The following is an 18099-nucleotide window of genomic DNA, read 5'->3' on the forward strand; positions in this document are numbered from 1 at the left end:
GATATATATATCCCTTCCAGCCTGGCTATATTCTTCCCTGCCATAGGCCAAAGCAGCTTTATTCATTCCACATCAGTTCCCAAAGGAGGCACAAAGCTGGTAGTCTTGCATGAGCTCCCCAAAACACAGCCTGATCTACACAGGCTACCTCTACATATCATCACCTGCAGGAAGTGACAGCAAGAGCTTCAGAAAAGCATGAGAAGCAGGCAGGTGCAGGGGCTCCCCTGCTGTGCATGCGGACTATCACAGCGGCTCCTCATGGCAGCAAAGGAATCAGGGTCACAGAGACTTGAAAAGGTATGGACACGACAGGGACAGTGCCTGGGGAGGCCCATCTACATTGGAGGCTGCACCCTACCTACCAATGCTGTCCCTGCAGGTATCCAGCAGCTGCTACTGCATAATGGGAAGGGTGGATTCTTTTCACTTACCTATGAAACAATAGTCTACGGATTCACACCTTTTCCCTGGCTTATTCCACGGGGCCCCTATCTGGGCTTCAGCCACTAAGGAGTCCACACTGTCAGTCATGTGTGAGGCCTTTTCCCTTGGGGATATGTGACAGAAACCAATGTCACTGCACACCTGCTTAGGTTAAGTATGTGACAGATACACAGCCTCCCCACCCTTCAGTCAGATTGACATATAATTATAATACTAAAGAATATAATTTAGAGTGATAGAAAGATGGCTTCAGAGGTGAAGGCCCTTGCCAACAAGCCTTAAGACCTAAATTGGATACCCAGGATCCACATGTTGGAATGAAATAACCAATACACATTGTCCTCTGACCTATACATACACAATAGATAGATGATAGATAGATAGATAGATAGATAGATAGATAGATAGATAGATAGATAGAGACAGATAGACAGATAGATGTAATTTTAAAAATTTGTATCTTTGAAGAACTTTTTGGTTGACCTTTTGGCCGGTGCTATGTCCTTAGGGGTTACATTCATCTCTGATGAACTCACTTCTTGTGCTCTCCCATTATCAGACTGAACTCTGTTTTAGCTGTCACCTTAGACCCCTGGATGATATAACTGCAGGGTCACACTCCAGTTAAATGACTATTAGATCAGTCACATGAGCCAATCTGGCAGTGCCCTCTCACACAGCTCCTAGGGGTTCTCCATTTTTGCCTGGGCACAAACTTGTGCCTCCTGGGTGGCCTGTGACATTTCTCCTCCCTCCTCACTGAGTGACAGCAGGCTCTCACAGGCTGTATCAGCTCAGGGTCAAAACCAGTTCTAGGTCCTCATGAAATACGACAGTAACTGGTATGCACCAAGTCTATCCCAAGTGCTTTGCATGCAGTAACCTCACAATGAGATGGGATGAATCATCACTCCCCACTTCTCGAGAGAAGGAAACCAGACTGCAGACAAGCTCTAGAACTGGGGCAATATAAAAATCATTCAGTGAACACAGCAAGAGGGCTCCTGCTCCCTCACGTCCCATACAAAGGCTAGGTGTACCCCACAGAGAGGCGAGGTATCTTATTCCAGCGCCCATGAAAGCAACAGGAGTAATGCTGATCTTCAGAGTGGGATAGCTGTGTCTGCTCCTCAGCAGCTGCAGCACTCAGGGGAGTGGCCCATGCATCTTGACTGGGCAGCACAGTAGAGCTGGCCCTGTGGTATAGGTGTGGGTAAGCCTACTGGTCTACCTTGAGAGCCTGAAATCAGGAGAACTGGCCCCGCCCCTTGCTCATTGCTACATAGGGTGAACTAGATAGAGCAATGTCTGAGAGCTCACCTTGGTGATGAAATGGGTGGGGGAGTTGGCGGGCTGAACAAACCTGCAATCATCCAAGCCCAGAACCAGAGCTATGAGTCGACCAACCCCAACAACCACCCCATCTATGATCTACTGGAGCACATGAAGGGCCACATCCTGCAGATTCAAAGCCGCAGGACCTCCGTGACACAGGGCAGCAACAGGATAGCCAAGAGGAGCCCCAGTGAGGTCCCAGCAATGACCAGAGACCTCAAACCAGACCAATGGCTCTTTTCAATGAACACTTGCAAGTAAAGATATATGGACAAAGGATTTACTGTGTGACTCGCTGAGTCACATTGCAGCTTCCATGACAAGATTGTTCTCTCTCTCTTTCTCTTAAATTTTATTACATTTTATTTTATTGGGGGGAGTAAAAGGGCAGAGGGTAGATAGAAAGGGAAAAGGAGATGAATGGAATTGAGATGCATGATGTGAAAAACACAAAGGATAAATAAAAAGAAAGTTTAAAAAAAAAAAAAAAAGAGTGATGGCCTTGACCTTGCAAGGAAACAGGGCAATCATCATCTGTTGAAAAACTATTTTTCAGTAGAACATGTGTTACTTTTCTAGGTTTCACCTCATATGGTTCTAATGATGTCATGAGGCCTGCAAGGAAAATATTAGAATTCACACGGCGGCATGTCCTGCCTTCCACCTCAGTGAACAGTAAGCTTTGCCTACCCAGAAGACTCATTTGTGTTTGAAGGGTGCATTGGACACCAGGACAAATACACCCTCAGAGTCCCCACTTGCCAGAGTGACCAATGTAGAAGTGTCCTTTCCTCACCTCTTGGGTGCCGGCTTCGATGTCGGTCATGGCAACCACGGAGAAGTCCCCATACCGGTCCCCGTTAGCATCTATGGACACCTGCCCGGCGATACCTGCAGGAGAGACAAAGAACTCTGCATTAGTAACTTACGGTACCTCTGCCTGCCAAGAAAATGAATTAATGGGATTTTTTAAAACAAATTCATGCCACAGGGAATCACATCAGACTGGAAGCATTTTTGTTGGCATTTGGAAAGACATTGTAATTTCATCTGTGTCTGCATTCCTAAATTCTTAACATTTCTCCATTTAAAAAAGAAAAAGAAATGATCTTTGGGGAATACTTCTGAAAAAAAAAAGAACAGAAGAAGGCTAATGCTGAAGGCAGTGTGCTTACTCTAGAGTTTTGATTTTTTATTTTCTAAAAAGTAGCAAAAAGGTAAAGATGTCTTATCACACATAGGTTTGGGTCCTCATTGGACAACTCTCATAAGGAAAATCACTCTGACCCAGGATTCAGTAGTATGCTTCATACAGGCTGCAAGAGCGCTGGGGGTCTGGTTGCTGAGTCCCTGGGGCCAGTGTCTAAGGAGCAAGTCTTCATTGCCCAATATGTGTTCATTCATTGCCCAATGTGTGTTCATTCATTGCTTATGCAAACACTATCCGGAAGATTCCTGGGTGCTGAGTTAGCACTTCAGGGAATGCTGAGTTAGAGCAGCTCAGGAGGGGCCTGGACTCAAGGAGGGGCCTGGACTGAGGAGTCAGCTTTTCCTAGTAGAATCAGACAAACAGGTTGGGGCCAGAGAAGTAGGTGAGCGTGCTTGACACCAAGCTGAACATAGGTCATGTAGGTTTGAACTCTGGGACCCACACAGTAGAAGGAGCAAACTGATTCCCAGAAGTTATCCTCTGACTAACACACACACACACACACACACACACACACACACACACACTCACACTCACACACACACACACACACACACACATGCACTAAATAAATAAATAAATGGAATTTTAAAGTGTGATTTGGGGTTGTTTTTCTTTTTTTATTAAAGAATACTGAATTGCCATTTTGTCTTTCCCCACCTCTGCCACCATGGCCATGGCTTTGCTCCTCTGAATCACAGCCTCTACAACCAGCATAAACAAGCATAAGATCACGTTCCTACCAAGAAGAGGTAGAGCTGAGATAAAACACGTGGGGCATCGCCAACAGATGTTTAAGCAACACCAGCTGTTTTCCTCTATCTGTCGCTACTGCTGTTATTATTCCTACAGGTTGAGTAGCCCTTAGCCAAAGGATGTAGGGCCAGGTGTGTTTCAGATTTCAGGTGTTTTCAAATTTCTGAATATCTGCATACACATAATGAGACACCTTGGGGATAGGATGCAAGTCTAAGCACAAGATTTTTTACATTTCTATACATACTTACACACATAGCCAGAAGGTAATCTTAATACAGTATTTTCTGTAATTTTTTGCATGAGATAAACATCCATTATGGGGAAGTTTCCATCTGTGGTGTCATTTTGACATGTAAAATGTTCCAATGTGGGGGCATTTTGAGCTTGAGATCTGGGGCTGGAGGATGCTATTATAAAGTTCTCCTTATCATTACGGTGCCTGTAGTATCATAGAGAGTACTTGACGACGATCTACCATTCAAAGCACAACTCGGCACAAGTTAAAATGCAGCCAAAAAGAAAAAAAAGCAGGCATTATGGGATTATAAAATCCCATACACAGGAGGAAATCTGTGATTCAAAACATAATCAAGAGTGTAAGTTACTGACCTGGTTTAATTTACAAAGACCCTAAGGCCAGAAAGAACCAGAGAACCGTGAAGTTTCCGATGAAGTGTTTATGAACAGAGCCAGTGAGATGGGAGGCTGGAACAGAGCAGCCAAGGCACAGAGGACCCAGCCACTTTGACAAGCAGTGATGGATGCTCCCAGCAGCTAATCCCCAAAGGCCACCAGAGAACAGAGGCTGGTGCTGAGCAGCCTGTATTTGCATCTTGGTTCACTAAGAAGCAGGATGTGTGTGCCAGCCCTGTTCTAATCGGCACAAGCCATTCGTTTCCTTCATGGGAGAATTCTGTGCTGTTCTTCCTTGGTGCTGCTGTCCGTTTGCTTCTCCCCAGATGGAGTGACCGCCTCAGGGAAATGTCCACTGAGGAGCATCCCAAGGGAAAGTTCCATCCTCTCGTGTGGTTTGGAGAGGGCAGGCATTTGGGTTTACTGTCCTTTGGGCTGTGGTTTGAAGGCCCACTGATTTTTCCAGACTTTGGGTTACTTTGCTGGAAACAGAATGGAGTTACCATTCATCTTGGGTTTGTTTTTTTTTTTTTTTATCTTCTTAATACAGGCAGGTTACAAAGGATGCGCCTATCATGAACTTGTGCATCCTTGAGAGGCTATAAAACTTTAAATTATATACATATAGAATGTATATATGTGTAAATGTGCATGTGCATATACATATATGTGTATATATATATACATATACATGTGTGTGTACATATACATATTCATTCTCCAAACACTGTGGCTATCTGAGGTCACTTGTCAATCTGTCCAGCGGCGTTAGGGAAGTTTGCCCTGAGTGATTTACATTGCATTGTATCTGATGCAGTGGTCCTGGGAATCCTGCACCTCATTACACCTTTAAGTGATTGCAATTTTGCCAAGAAGTGGGGTGAGAACTCTCAGGGTGGCTGCTTTGCAAAGTGAGACTTCACCTGAGAGTATTGAGCAGAAGGTGAACTTGTTAGGGTGACAGCAGAATTTTCCTGTGTATCAGCAATGAGTTCTTCTAACCCGGTTACTATTTGCCCAGGCCTGAGCCACACACAGTCCTGTTTACCTTGCCCCTCTAACCTCTCACACAGAGGAAACACGGCCTCTCCTTGGACCGTTTATTGGAAGTCTTGAGAGTTGATCATAGGTTTCACGGCAGTAAAATCCAATTTTGTCAAATAACATCCAGGGTATTTTTTTCTCCTGACAACTTAATGGTCACTTACAGCAACCACTAAAATTAAAATTGTTTTTAATGTGAGGGAGGTTTGAGTTTTTCTTCAGCTCTTTGAGGGGCTGCCTTCAAATGGACTGCTGCTTAGGAAATAACATGGGCTCTCTGAACCATTCAAACTCACCTGGGCATCGGTCTTTACATTTCAGACACATAAGATCCTAATTTTAGACTCAACTATACTATTCTTTATACTCTTGGTACATACTGACCGCGTAGACCTGACCCTAAAATGGAACCATGAAGATGGCGTCTGAGAATAGTTAGCGCCTGTCTCAGCTCTAAACCAAGCTGTGTCCCAGCCATTGTGGACACCTGCCCTTCGCTCGCCAACCTCTCTCAGAGGTGCCTTTGAGCATCCCCAACTCTGGCTCCTGTCCCGCTGTCAGAAGACCAAGAACAAATGACCACACCGCGCGGTGAGTAATAGCTAAGAAAGGGATGTGCCTGACCAAGGTTGTGTCCCCACACACCAGTTTCTCGGTGCATTGTGCACAGATTCTGGGAAATTTGACTTTGTCCTAATATGCCCCCTGAATTACCCTATTTGATTCCTGCCCCTCAGCTGAAGCAGGAAGAGCCAAAACAAGTTCATCCAGGGAGCTTGTTTACCCCCAAACAACTACTTGTCTAAAATGGAAGCTGTCACTTTTGTCTAGGGTGAAACATGGTGTTCACTGAAACCACCGTAGAGAAAAGAAACTTCCCTGGGCTTCCATATCTACTACCCAGGCAACCCTAGCTGGAGCACCACTCCTCCCTTCTGTCCTTCCCTGTTAATATCTGAGGACAAACTGAGGTCGTGGAACGTAGAGGGGGCCATCCCGTACTCCTCTCTCAAAGCTTGACTCAGCTTTGCTCTTGGCATTGAGAAGTCTCACTCATGTAAACACAAGTACAGGCATACTCCAGGCGGCGGAAGGGCTCACAGGACAATTTGGCATGATGAAGAACTGGAAAGGCCCTTTTCAGTTAGCTCACCCAGTCTCCTTACAGAGCAAATTGGGTACTAAAGGTTGCGGGCTCCTGCTTCCCGCATCCCCAGTCTGCACGCTGTGTTAATGGTTCTCAGAAGATGCTCGCCAACACACTACAGGTTATGTGCTACAGAGCAGCTGTAAGGCACACCGTCTCCATGGAAACTATGTCAGCAGTTTCCAGGCCCATGGGTCTGGTCCCACTGCATCTTGAGCTTTGGGTCCTATCACACTGCCCCTTATATTCAGTCGTCAGTCACATAGACCCCCCCCCCCCAGCTCCTCAGGGAACAATCTCCTATCGCATACACCCAGACTTCACTGCAATGGCTGCCTCCTCTGTGGCATAGTCTCCTAATCACAAGGTCTTCTGTCACCGTCAGGTCCCAGGCAGCTGCCATGTCCAGAGGCCTTTCCTTGACTGCTCTAACCAGCAGTTCTGTCCCTCCGCTTTCTATCTTCCTACCCTGTTTTATCTGACACCTCCTGGCGTGGGGGAGGGGTGTTTATTGCCTACACACATCTGCACATAAGAGAAACTGATTATACACAGCATCTTTTGTTCTTGGCTTCATCCTCGGCTCCTTGGACAGTGCCTGGCGAATGCACTGGATGAGTGAACAGAAGAGCTGATGCCTGCTCTAGGAACCAGCCATGCCAGCTTGGCGTGCTGGTGAGGAAGCCACCGCTCTTACATACACTACTGACAAAAATATAGATTCACAGAATTTTTTTATGAGACGTTTGGCAAATAGTCAGCCCTGAAAACATACTTACAATTAACATTATACTGACTGAACAGAAATATACGTGAGTGTACACGTATAGGTATATAGATATATACACATATGCATATAATAATTGGTGGAAAATAAAAGAGACTATGAATATGAAGAAGAATATATGAGGGTTTGAAGGAAAGGAAGAAAGAAAAAGGTAAACAGAATTAAATTCCCAAAAAGTTTTAAAAGAAACCATTTTGGTGGTAAATGAACCAACAAAACCTATCAAAAGAAAAAAGGTTGGTGATATTCCATGCATTGTATAAAGCATCCACATACCTAGAGACCTAAATCTCCCACCACTGGAAATGTTCTCTGTGAGAAACAGTCTCTGGCCTGTGACACCGTGTTGCAGAATAACAAAAACTGTAACTAACTGAAGCCTCCACCAATCAAAGGTGGATTAGAAGCTGGGGATGGTAGAACCTGCAATCCAAGTACTCAGGAGGCAGAGGCAGGAGCGTCTCGTGTTTAAGTCTGGTCTGGTCTGTATAAGCAAGTTTCAGGCCAGTCAGGACTACATAGTAAGACCCTTCCTCAAAACAAATAAACAAAATTATTGAAAATATAAGAATTAAGAAAATTATCATACAACAGAATCACATTTAACTCTCATTTCAAAATATGTTAGATCTACTCATATGGAATTTTCTGGCATACAAAAACGTGAAATCTATAAATGGAACTAAAATGAAAAGTGGTGTTTTCAATGAATCCGCTTTCTAAACGTTTTACATTGTTTGCTTTGTATTGTGTGCTATCAGAAAGCATAGCACACTCTGGAGTCATCTGGAAAATTGCTGACAGTGATTGCATTGGGGAAAGGCGATGGCAGTGAGAACAAAGGCTTCCCTTTTTATTTTGTACATCTTTATACCGTTTAAGCTTTCGAGCCAAGAATAGTCTTATTTTTAAATGTCAATGTCGGTTGCTGGAATGATGAGATAATATGTTTTTTGTTGACTTTTCTGTTTTCTGTTTGTTTTGTCTTGTTTTCTTGTTTTGTTTTTTTTAAGCAACTAATATTCACTACTTCGAAAGTCAAATAAAAGCAGAGGGCGTGGACCTGCTAAGCAGCTCTAACCACCAGGTTGGATATGACAGCTAACATCTGCATTTCACTGAAACCAGCCTGGTGTGGGGGTGGGGATGTACAGCTGGATTAACACAGCTTTAAGCCTGCCTGCAGATCTTCCGCACTGGTTGTTCTGTGGTGAATACAGCTTGTGTTCAGTGTGTGTGTGTGTGTGTGTGTGTGTGTGTGTGTGTGTGTAAGTATACAGGTCTAGGGAGGTGGGTTTGTGGATAAACTGCTTACTGTACAGGCACAATGACCCAAGTTCTGACTCTCAGCCCCCTGTAGAAAGCTGAGCAGTCACTCAGATCTGTAATCCTTGTACTGACAGAGGCCGAAACAGGCAGGTCTCAGGGGCTCGCTGCCCAGCCAATCTAGTCAAAACAGTGAGCTCCAGATTTGATGAGAGACTGCCTCAAGAACTAAGTTGAGGAACAATAAAACCTGACATGAAACCCTAGCTTATACACACACACACACACACACACACACACACTATATATATATATATATATTATATATATATATAATAAGTGTTATATAAATAAGCAAGGAGCAGGATGGTTCTTAACGAAGTAGAATCTGCTCAATGCCATGTTCGCATGCATTGCATTGTTCGATCTTATTTTTACAAGCCAGTGAGGTGAGTTGGCTTATTCTCCATACTTTCAAGCTGAAATAAAATCAAGTCTATTGTTGCAGTAGATAGCAACTACAGAAGCAGCGACTCACTTGGCTGCAGTGCCGCTGCCATGGAAACTGAATCCCTACCTTCAAAAGTCCTGTTCCAGGTCTGCTGGATGATTCTCCCCCCGTCCTTCTTGCTGTAGCCAGCTCTGAGAACTTCATGTAAAGCCAGAACGTAGAGGAGGATGGCATCATGGAACCCTTCAACAAACATGTTCACCTGCAAAGGAAACCCACTGAGTGAGCCTGAGAACCTGATGATTGATGTTCCTCCATGATGCAAGCAAACAAAACGGTCCAACCTGGGTCTGTAGATGTGAGATCAAGGGAGGAAGCGGGCAGAATTATCAAAAGTAACTACCAAGAGTCTTATCATGTGTTCCTGGCACTAAGTAGGAAAAGCACTTCCTGAGAATTTACAGAGCAAACAAGACATTGCAGAAGTCAAAGAAACCATTCTGTTGTTCAGGTTAGTTATTCCAGGAACTTTGACCCTTTTTTCATGCAATTACCCTTCTGCCCACATCTTCCATCAGCCTCAATGCGGCTTGAGTCCAACACTCCAGTGAAGTCTGCTCCAGCTTCCACTGCCCACGTAATCCCTTTACATTCTGAGTGTAGGGCACACAAATGGAACAGTAGTAACTGGGCAAGCTGGGACAGAGAAGTGAAGGGCTTGAAGCCAGCCTACACTACATGGCAAGACCTCATCTCAAAAGATCAAGATGAAACAAAAATGTAGGTATCCATTTGTTAGTGCTCAACAAGACTGTTACCAACTGCAGACACATAACAAAGATACAAAGAATGGACACAGGACTTTCTTCCTGCCTTGGGAGGGGGCAGCAGTGTTTGCTCCTGCACTGACAACAAACATCTGTCTCTCTTTCCATCCCCTGCCAAGCTCCAGGGACAGAAATTGATTCAGTCTTGACAGCTTATGCATTTTATTTGATCTCTGGCTCAGGAAAGGTATCTCCAAAAACCTAGTTTCACAAATGCACACACTGGCCACTAAACTTAGGGAAGTTGTTTCATGGTGTTGAGTTTTGTTTTTTTATCTGTACCCATGTAGGTGGTGTAGAACCTTCTTTAAGGGTGATTGCAAGAATCACATGGCAACACAGCATAAAGTGTCCAGTGAGTATCAAGTATTCAGCAACTTGTTTTATGGGCCATAGGATGCTCTTGGTACTGTCCTGGAGTCTTATTCAGATACAGTAAATAGAGCAGTTAGTGTTATAGAATGGGAGAGAATGATAAAGAGAAGCTCAAGAGTGGTGGCAAAAGTTGACCTGAATTCTGAAACTGAACAGATGTTTGGAAGGGAGGAAGTCTGGAGAAAGCACTCTGGGTAGAATAACACGGCAAAGACATACCCTGACCACTACTGCATTAAAAATAACACTTCTGCTCAGCTGAAGCGAGAGAAACACGGCAGCATGGACAACCAGCAGAAACTTGGAAAATATTTTGTGCCTTCGATACAGAGTTTGTAAATTACCCAGTATTCCAAAATGGCATTTTCTCTTTTTTTTTTTTTCAAGAGTCTGAGTCAATGGTGGAAAGCCAAGGCTACAGGAAGAACTGGGGATTCCTGGGAGGATGCTGGCCAGTGCTTGTGTGCAGACTGCCTGCCCTGTCCCTCTACAGAGAAAGAGTGCCTCCACTGATCTTCTGTAGGGCCCCAATCAGGGGCGTATGGTGTCACAAACGCTGTCTCCCAGTTCAAAGACACACACACAAATGGCGTCACGTGTTTCAAGGGCACACTCACAGAGGGCGGCAACACCAGCTTCATTTGTCCCCGTTGCAACCCTCGCTGAGTTCTGTTTTGCATTATGGGAACAAGTATTTCAGATTTGCCAAAACTGGAATCTGGGTGGCTCCAGTTCTGCTTTCCCTAGCTGTGCTCCTGCCTCCTTCTGGTCCTAAGTGAAGGAAATGACAGCACCTTCCTCCTCGGGTTGCTATCGGGTTTTCTCGGAATTGAGAAGTGTAAAGGACTTCACACAGCTTCTGCCACCATCATCCCTTGTCAGCTGTTGTTGTCACGACTTTCCAGAGATGAGGGGTTACAAACCCAGCGATTCTGCATAGCTTCTAATTCTGAATAGCAACATCCAACAAGCGAGCTATCTTATTGACCCATTTTATACCTGATGGAAAGCAGAGCTCCTCGTTCACACTCTGATGCCCCAGGCAGGTCTCTTACACCATCACGGTCCTAACAACGCCTAGTAGAATAGCACTGTCCAGACTGGGCTATCCCACTAACCCTCAGGGAAAGGCAGACTATAGGACAGATTCAAGTTCACAGAGATCTTGTAGTTAGCAACTAGTTCGATCCACAGTCCACGCCTAACCCAGATACCTCAGTCTCTTAGCCTTCCAAGTCTTCATTTGTAAAGACTCGCCACAGCACTGGGCCACCTCACAGAGATTTTTAAATGAATTAAAACATTAAACCGTGAAAGCCTTGGTTCTTACTTTTAGCTGTTAAACTTAAGTCTCAAAAACACTGTTTTCTTAGGCAAAGAATGCTATAGAAATAACATCTACCAGTCAAAGATAATTTTCGCCTGCCTTGAATATGCTAATTTAATTTTCCAAAGGAACACAAATTTTTCACTTAGACCATGAAGTCATCATGATTCGAGAAAGCATGCATGCTGATGAATTTTAATAAGTATACTTTAGCTGTTAAATTTAATTCTCAATACACGATCATTTTTTCCCCCACAAGTCTATCTTTTCTTTCATAACTTTATAGAAACCATCTTGGTTTCCACTACAGTGGAAAGTCATGGAATCATAGCTGTGACATGTGGGGGGGTGTGGGTGACTTCAGGAAGCACTAGGGTACCCATATTTCCCTGAAGCTATTGGCTACAAATTTGTTGGCTTCAGGAGAAGGAGTCATTTTCTCCACAGGCATAACCACTGTCCAGTCACCCATGTTCCAGTAAATAATGTCCTCCTCATGCTCATGAAGTAACCCTAATGAAATGTAATGGCTTACACGCTTTAAGACATGTGGCATTAGAAAAGGACCTTATTGGGTAAGAAGGGAGTTCAGCATCCATGGGAGAGAAATAAGAGGGGGTAACAATGTAGTTGAAAGTGGCCAAAATACATTAAGTATATGCATAAAATTGTTGGACTGATAAACCCTGAAAAGGGGAGGACCATTGTTTTGCTCAGTCTTCCTGAATTTTGTTTGTGCAGCCATGCTCTGTAAATGCATGTTTCCTAGAGCATCATCCCTGCTTAAAATACGACATGAGCCCCTGGGCCTCATCCTTCTTACTTTGTGGATGTCATCCTCTTCCTCCTGCTCTTTCATCGTCCTCCTCTCTAAATCCTCACCCAGGGACCCCATACTGACGTAGCCATTCAGAGTACTGGTCATGCTACCAGGCACCACGCCTTAACTGGCCCTTCCCATTCCTTCCTTCTTGATGCACCTTCTCTTGTCCACAACAGGAAGAACAATTGTCTACCCAAGAGGATGAACTTGGATTGCTTTTGTCCTACAAGTTTGGTGCCAAAACAGGTCAGACAGGCTCTGGACATAAACTCTGGTCTGAAATCTCCTACTATCTCAATTTGCAAGTGAATCACAACAGTTACCTCCTGCCCTGTCAGAGTGGCTGAGTATCTCCCTCTTCCTCTGGAGGAGGATGCTGACCCCGCTGAAGCTGCAGCACCCTGGCCTGCTGTGGAGGAGGTTTCATCGCACCTACCTCATAGGCAAAACCCCAGAGAGTGTCTTTTCTCGAGAGAACATTCTCACTCTCACACGTGTCTTTTTTTAGTTGGAGGGAAGCCCGTTAGCACATTACAACCGCTGTAAATTGGAAGTGCAAAGTAAGGAGAAAAAAAGGAGAGGGGGAGAACAGTATTAAGTTGTATCAGGAACAGTTTTCTTTGGACCTCCAGAGAGAAGGAGCCAGCTCACTCGGTCTGCCTCCCTGTCTCTGGACAGAATAACCCTTGGACCTCCAGGCCCTGGTTGTGACACATCACACTGTTGTTATCAATCACAGGAAGTGGGGCTCCCTTGCCTAAGCAACCCGTTTGGGTGTTCGTCATCTGTTTTAGTTACTTAAATTCCCTGACAAAAGCAACTGAGGGGAGGAAGTTTTTATTTTGTTTCAGAGTTGAAAAAATCAGTTAGTTTATCATGGAGGCCAAGTCCTGGTAGCAGCAACTTGAGGCTGTTAGTCACATTACAGATCCCCAGGAAGCAGAAAGCAATGGGTGCTTGTGTTTAGCTAGCTTCTTCCTTTGGATGTAACCCAGCGCCCAAGTCCAGGGAGGCTGACACTCTCCTTTAGTGTGGCTTCGCCCACCTCGATGAGATAATCCTTTACGGGCACGTCCAGAGACTGGCCTAATCTAAATCATCTCTCCCGGGTGCGCCCGGAAGCTTGTCTCCTGGGAGGTTCCAGCTCCACTCAAGCTGACCATCAAAACCCACCATCATGGCATCCTTCTAGCCAGAAAATCCTCCCTTAGCATCACTTGCTGAGGTCTTAAATTCCTAAACGCAGCCACTCCCAGGCTAGATAATGAACAAGTTGGATTAAGAAAACATGATCGTTCACAATCTCCACCAGACAGAATCACAGTCCCCCGCAGAGAGACTGAACACATGGAAGTCATGACAGGGCCTCCTCTCTGCCAGCTCTGCTAGCCACATTCCCTCCTGGAGAAAGCCGAATGGAAGTGATATTGTTTGTCCGTTTTCAGATGAGCATAGATAGACTTGGCATTCGTAACACGACCCCCTCTGTTATAAGGCATACCATCTTCCCTGTTTCTCTCTGGGGAGGCAAATTCATGGGCAGGTGAACTCTTGGATGCTTACAAGTAAGTAAAGCATGCCCTCTGCCTCAAACACTGAGAGAGGTCTGTGAAAACAGAGTGCCTGAGCCAGGCGGTAGTGCCGCATGCCTTTAATCTCAGCACTCAGGAGGCAGAAGCATGTGGATCTCTGTGAGTTTGAGACCAGCCTAGTCTGCAGTGAGAGTTCCAGGACAGCCAAGGGTGCTACACACAGATAAACCCTGTCTCAGAAGAAAAAAAAAAAAGTGTCTGGACATGAAGTAAGCCCGTAAAGCTCTCAGGTGAAGGCAGCTGGAAGAAGGCTCCCAAAGGGGAGTGCAAGCTAGACTGTCCTGGGGTTTGGCTTGTGGCATTCGCCTGAACTCAAGCGTGCCACACGGTGGTTCTGTCTTCCTTACCACAAACCATTGGTTTCCAATGCAAATGAGGAAAGCTGTGGGTGCTAATTTTTCTGGAAAAAGAGATGCCTTCTCACCTCTCAGTCGCTGAAGATCACATGGGGGAAAGTGGAATTTGGAAGGAGAGCAAGTAAGAGGTCAGCCATGGACTGTTCTTCCCCCTTATCTCTAGCAAGGACAGTACCACCTGGTCGAAAGTAAATTCTAGGAAGGCCCTGAAAGTGGATCTTGTCCAATGCCCACGTACCACTGATACGGCAGACATCATCAGGAGTGGCTTGGGAATGCTACGTGGGTAGCTCAAAGGCCAAAGATAATTCTACATTTGAGAAACACTTAATACATACATCACTCCGTTATACTTTATCCACACTTTGCCTTTCAAAAATGAATTACCTAGGGCTGGGAAGATGACTCAGGGGACAAAGTGTTTTCTGTGAGGCATGAGGACTGGAGTCTGGTTCTGTAGACCCCACAGGAATGCTGGGCAAGCATGGTGGCTCCCCTGCAATCCCAGTGCTCAGAAGACGGAAGCAGGAACCCTGGCCAGTCGGCTGCCCTCGCTGTTGAGGCAAGCTCTGGATTTAATGGAGAAACTCTGCCTCAGAGAATAAAGTAGGGAGCGACTAAGGGAGACTTCCTGCCATCAGTCTCGGGCCTCTATGTACATGTACTGACAAAGGCAAACACACGTGTTCACCTCCCTGCAAACCCACGCCACACAAACATACTCTATGCGTTATCGATTTTCATTCAATTCCCCTTTAAGTCATTACACTCCAAGTCTATCGTCCAGCAGCAGGAGAAAGTAGCATCTTCCAAGCGCTACCACACTCTGTCCCTCACTCTATTACTGGCTCCTTCACCCCTTCCAGTCTAGGACTATAGCAGCTTAGCATCCTGTTTTCACTCTTTCCTCCACCTCTCCCTTCTCCACGCCCACCTCTTTGCAAACAGTGCCTCTATGAAGTTCTGTTACTTTCCTTAAGCGTGTCTTCTCTTTTCTCCCATGGACAATCACAGATGCACCTGCCTTCTATGATCCACTTACACTGGCTCTTACTGAGACTGTCTCTAGCCAGCCAAACCCTCCTCTCTGCTGCAACTACGCTAAGTACAATATCGTGTTCCACTCATCATTCTCGTTTGCAGCTTTGCAGAGCTGTGCACATAGGCACTACACAGCCACAGAGGAGAACGGCCATACTACAAACTTGTTTCTTTTCCTAGGTCCGAGGCCCAGCATCTATCTAATACAGAAGCTGCACTCACTTGGGTTGACATCACTGTCTCCTGTCGCTTCCTGCCACTCCCACCTGTGCCTGCCTCTCTTGCACGCCACTACTCCCACCTGTGCCTGCCTCCAGCATGCCACTTTCTTGGTCACTTGCTAATACCGATGTTCTGTAAACTAGGGGAGGAAATCACCATGCCTGTTACAGCTCTCACCCTGCTGCTAGGAATGGGAAGCGGTACTACTGTGTCCCTTTCTTACAGAGATAAGCATGCATCTCTGCTATTAACGCAGCAGTTTCATTCCAAGTAATTTACACAACATAAATGAAAACATAATTTGCCGAAAGACTCATAGAGATGTTCATTACTGGTGCAAATAATGTCCAGTTGAAAAAAATATGTCCGCTAAAAGAAGAAACAAATCCATGGTATATTCATACGAGAGAGGGTAACTCAGCCATTAAAAGAAGAATAAAATAGAAATACTTGTGACGGGATGCAAAACTTTACAAGCACCATATGGCACAGGGGAAGCCACACATAAAAGCATACATGATTCCACTCATAAAGTGTGTGCTGTGGGAAGTTAGAAACCAGCGAAATTAAAGTGAAAATAGTGGTGGGGGGAGGCAAAGAAAGGAACACATGAAGGAAGCATGTGTGCATGTGTGCGTGTGTGTGTGTGTACGTGTGTGTGTGCATGCGTGCGTGCGTGTGTGGGCATGCACACACATGCAAATGTCCTATGTGTTCAAATGGAGCGGTGATTGCATACATATGTATGTAATGAAACTATATCATATGCTTATATCTTTGGATTTAGCGTCACGAGTTTTGACCAAGTAATAGCTTACATTCTAGACGCAGACTAAAATATCCACAGGTGAAACGCTGGCAGTGCCTCAGCTTCTCAGGGGCTGAGGACAGGCTAACATGGCACATGAAAGTGCATGTCTGACCACTGTGGTGCATGCTAAGTGGTGTGCACGCAGAATTTCACGTTCGTGGGCTCTATTTGCGGAAGAACGTTCTGGTTTTTTGTTTTTGATTGTCTATTTGGATTGCTCCTGCTGCTGCTGCTGGCTCCATTGTCATTGCTGCTATCAGAAGCAGAATGTCACTCTGTACCCAGAGCTGGCCTTGAACACACGTGTAACCTAGACAGGCTTTCAGCTATGGCGATCTTCCTTCTACCTCAGAGCTCCTACTGCTAACACTAAAGGCATTCCCAGCCTTACAAGGTTTCTTTACTAATCAATTCCCTAAATATAAAAGAAAAAGGCACAGAAACTTCTGGAAGCTTTTCTGCAGGCGATGAGTGTGTTTTAAACATTTGAAAATCCTAACAATAAAGTCAGCACTTTTTGTTCATTTCTATGTTTTTTCCTTATCATTGAACTGAAACATTTTCAAAGATATCTACAGATTTCAAGTATCAACTTAAACTAATAGGCCAGCAGACCAGACCTCATCTGAATCCACTTTTTTGGATTATATTCAAATTCAATCCATCATTATTCATTCAAATGGATAAGTAGACCTTTGTAAAGCAGTAAAATAACTACAGAGTTCCAAATGGAGCCATCTCACAGGAGCTAAGCAGTAGATGGATGATATTCAGGCCCAGCTGGCAACGGGAAACTGCAGGTAGAAGCCTGCCACCCAGGTAACAGGTTACAGTCAGCCACAGAAATTAGGTGTTATCCGCAGAGAAGCTGTCACCTCTGCCTAGAGATGAGTACACATGCTACACCCACATACACACACACGCACACACATACAATGTGTTCACACATACACACAATGTGTTTAGAGAGAAAAGACCCCAAAGAAGAAACTTGCAAAGTAGCAATATTAGTGGAGCAAATAATAATAAAAAAAAATCATCAAGAAGACTTGACACACAGATCTGCTTAGAAAACTTGCACACTGTAGAGTTTGAGCAGCCAGGGCAGAAGAAAATGCCCAAACGAGAGAGCTATCTTTCCCAGTGACTCTTCTGAGGACGCCCTCCACTAGAACTGCTGTCATTGTCCCCGGCCATGGCTCCAACTTTGTGTTCCTTTTGTCTGAGTTAAAAGGCTCGTGGGTCCTCACCCGTCAAAAGCCACCTGCACAGGCACCGGGCTGTCCCCAGAGGATCTAGAACAATACTGTGTCTCAAGGAGGAGTTAAGTAAGTGCTTGAGGGTGTTCACGGAGGCTCAGTCAACAAACATCTCAACTACATACTTCCGGTGGCACACAGGTCAAGCGGTCAGTCAGTACAAAGGTACACGCACTCAGAGGGCACCCAATAAATAAGACAGCCCTCAGTCTGGCCAATTCAAGGAGGGGGCAGATGGCTGTCATAATATATGTCACCTCTGAGTACAGAAAAGGAGAAATGCCCAAAGATTAAGATGAATGAAGTCTATACTAGTAAACGGCTTAAATTAAAATGTTAATATGATCCAGGACTTCTAAATAAATAATTCCAGTCTCTCTAAGATCT

The 18099-nt window shown here is 45.0% G+C and overlaps 1 protein-coding gene across 4 annotated transcripts in view; it reads right to left on the reverse strand.

Moving 5' to 3' along the window:
• Npr3 (natriuretic peptide receptor 3) overlaps nucleotides 1–18099 on the reverse strand; it is a 59546-nt gene that overhangs the window by 6562 nt on the left and 34885 nt on the right. For all 4 annotated transcript variants that reach the window (XM_050139093.1, XM_050139091.1, XM_050139090.1 and 1 more), the window contains exons 4-5: nucleotides 9206–9341; nucleotides 2579–2673 (exon numbers count right to left, since the gene is read on the reverse strand). In XM_050139093.1, coding sequence (XP_049995050.1) covers nucleotides 2579–2673; nucleotides 9206–9341 — 231 coding nt within the window. The remainder of the gene's footprint in view (nucleotides 1–2578; nucleotides 2674–9205; nucleotides 9342–18099) is intronic.

Source organism: Alexandromys fortis, unplaced genomic scaffold (assembly GCF_014885135.2).
Source record: "Alexandromys fortis isolate MF-2015 unplaced genomic scaffold, M_Fortis_MF-2015_v1.1 scaffold_37, whole genome shotgun sequence".
NCBI classification, from domain to species: Eukaryota; Metazoa; Chordata; class Mammalia; order Rodentia; family Cricetidae; genus Alexandromys; species Alexandromys fortis.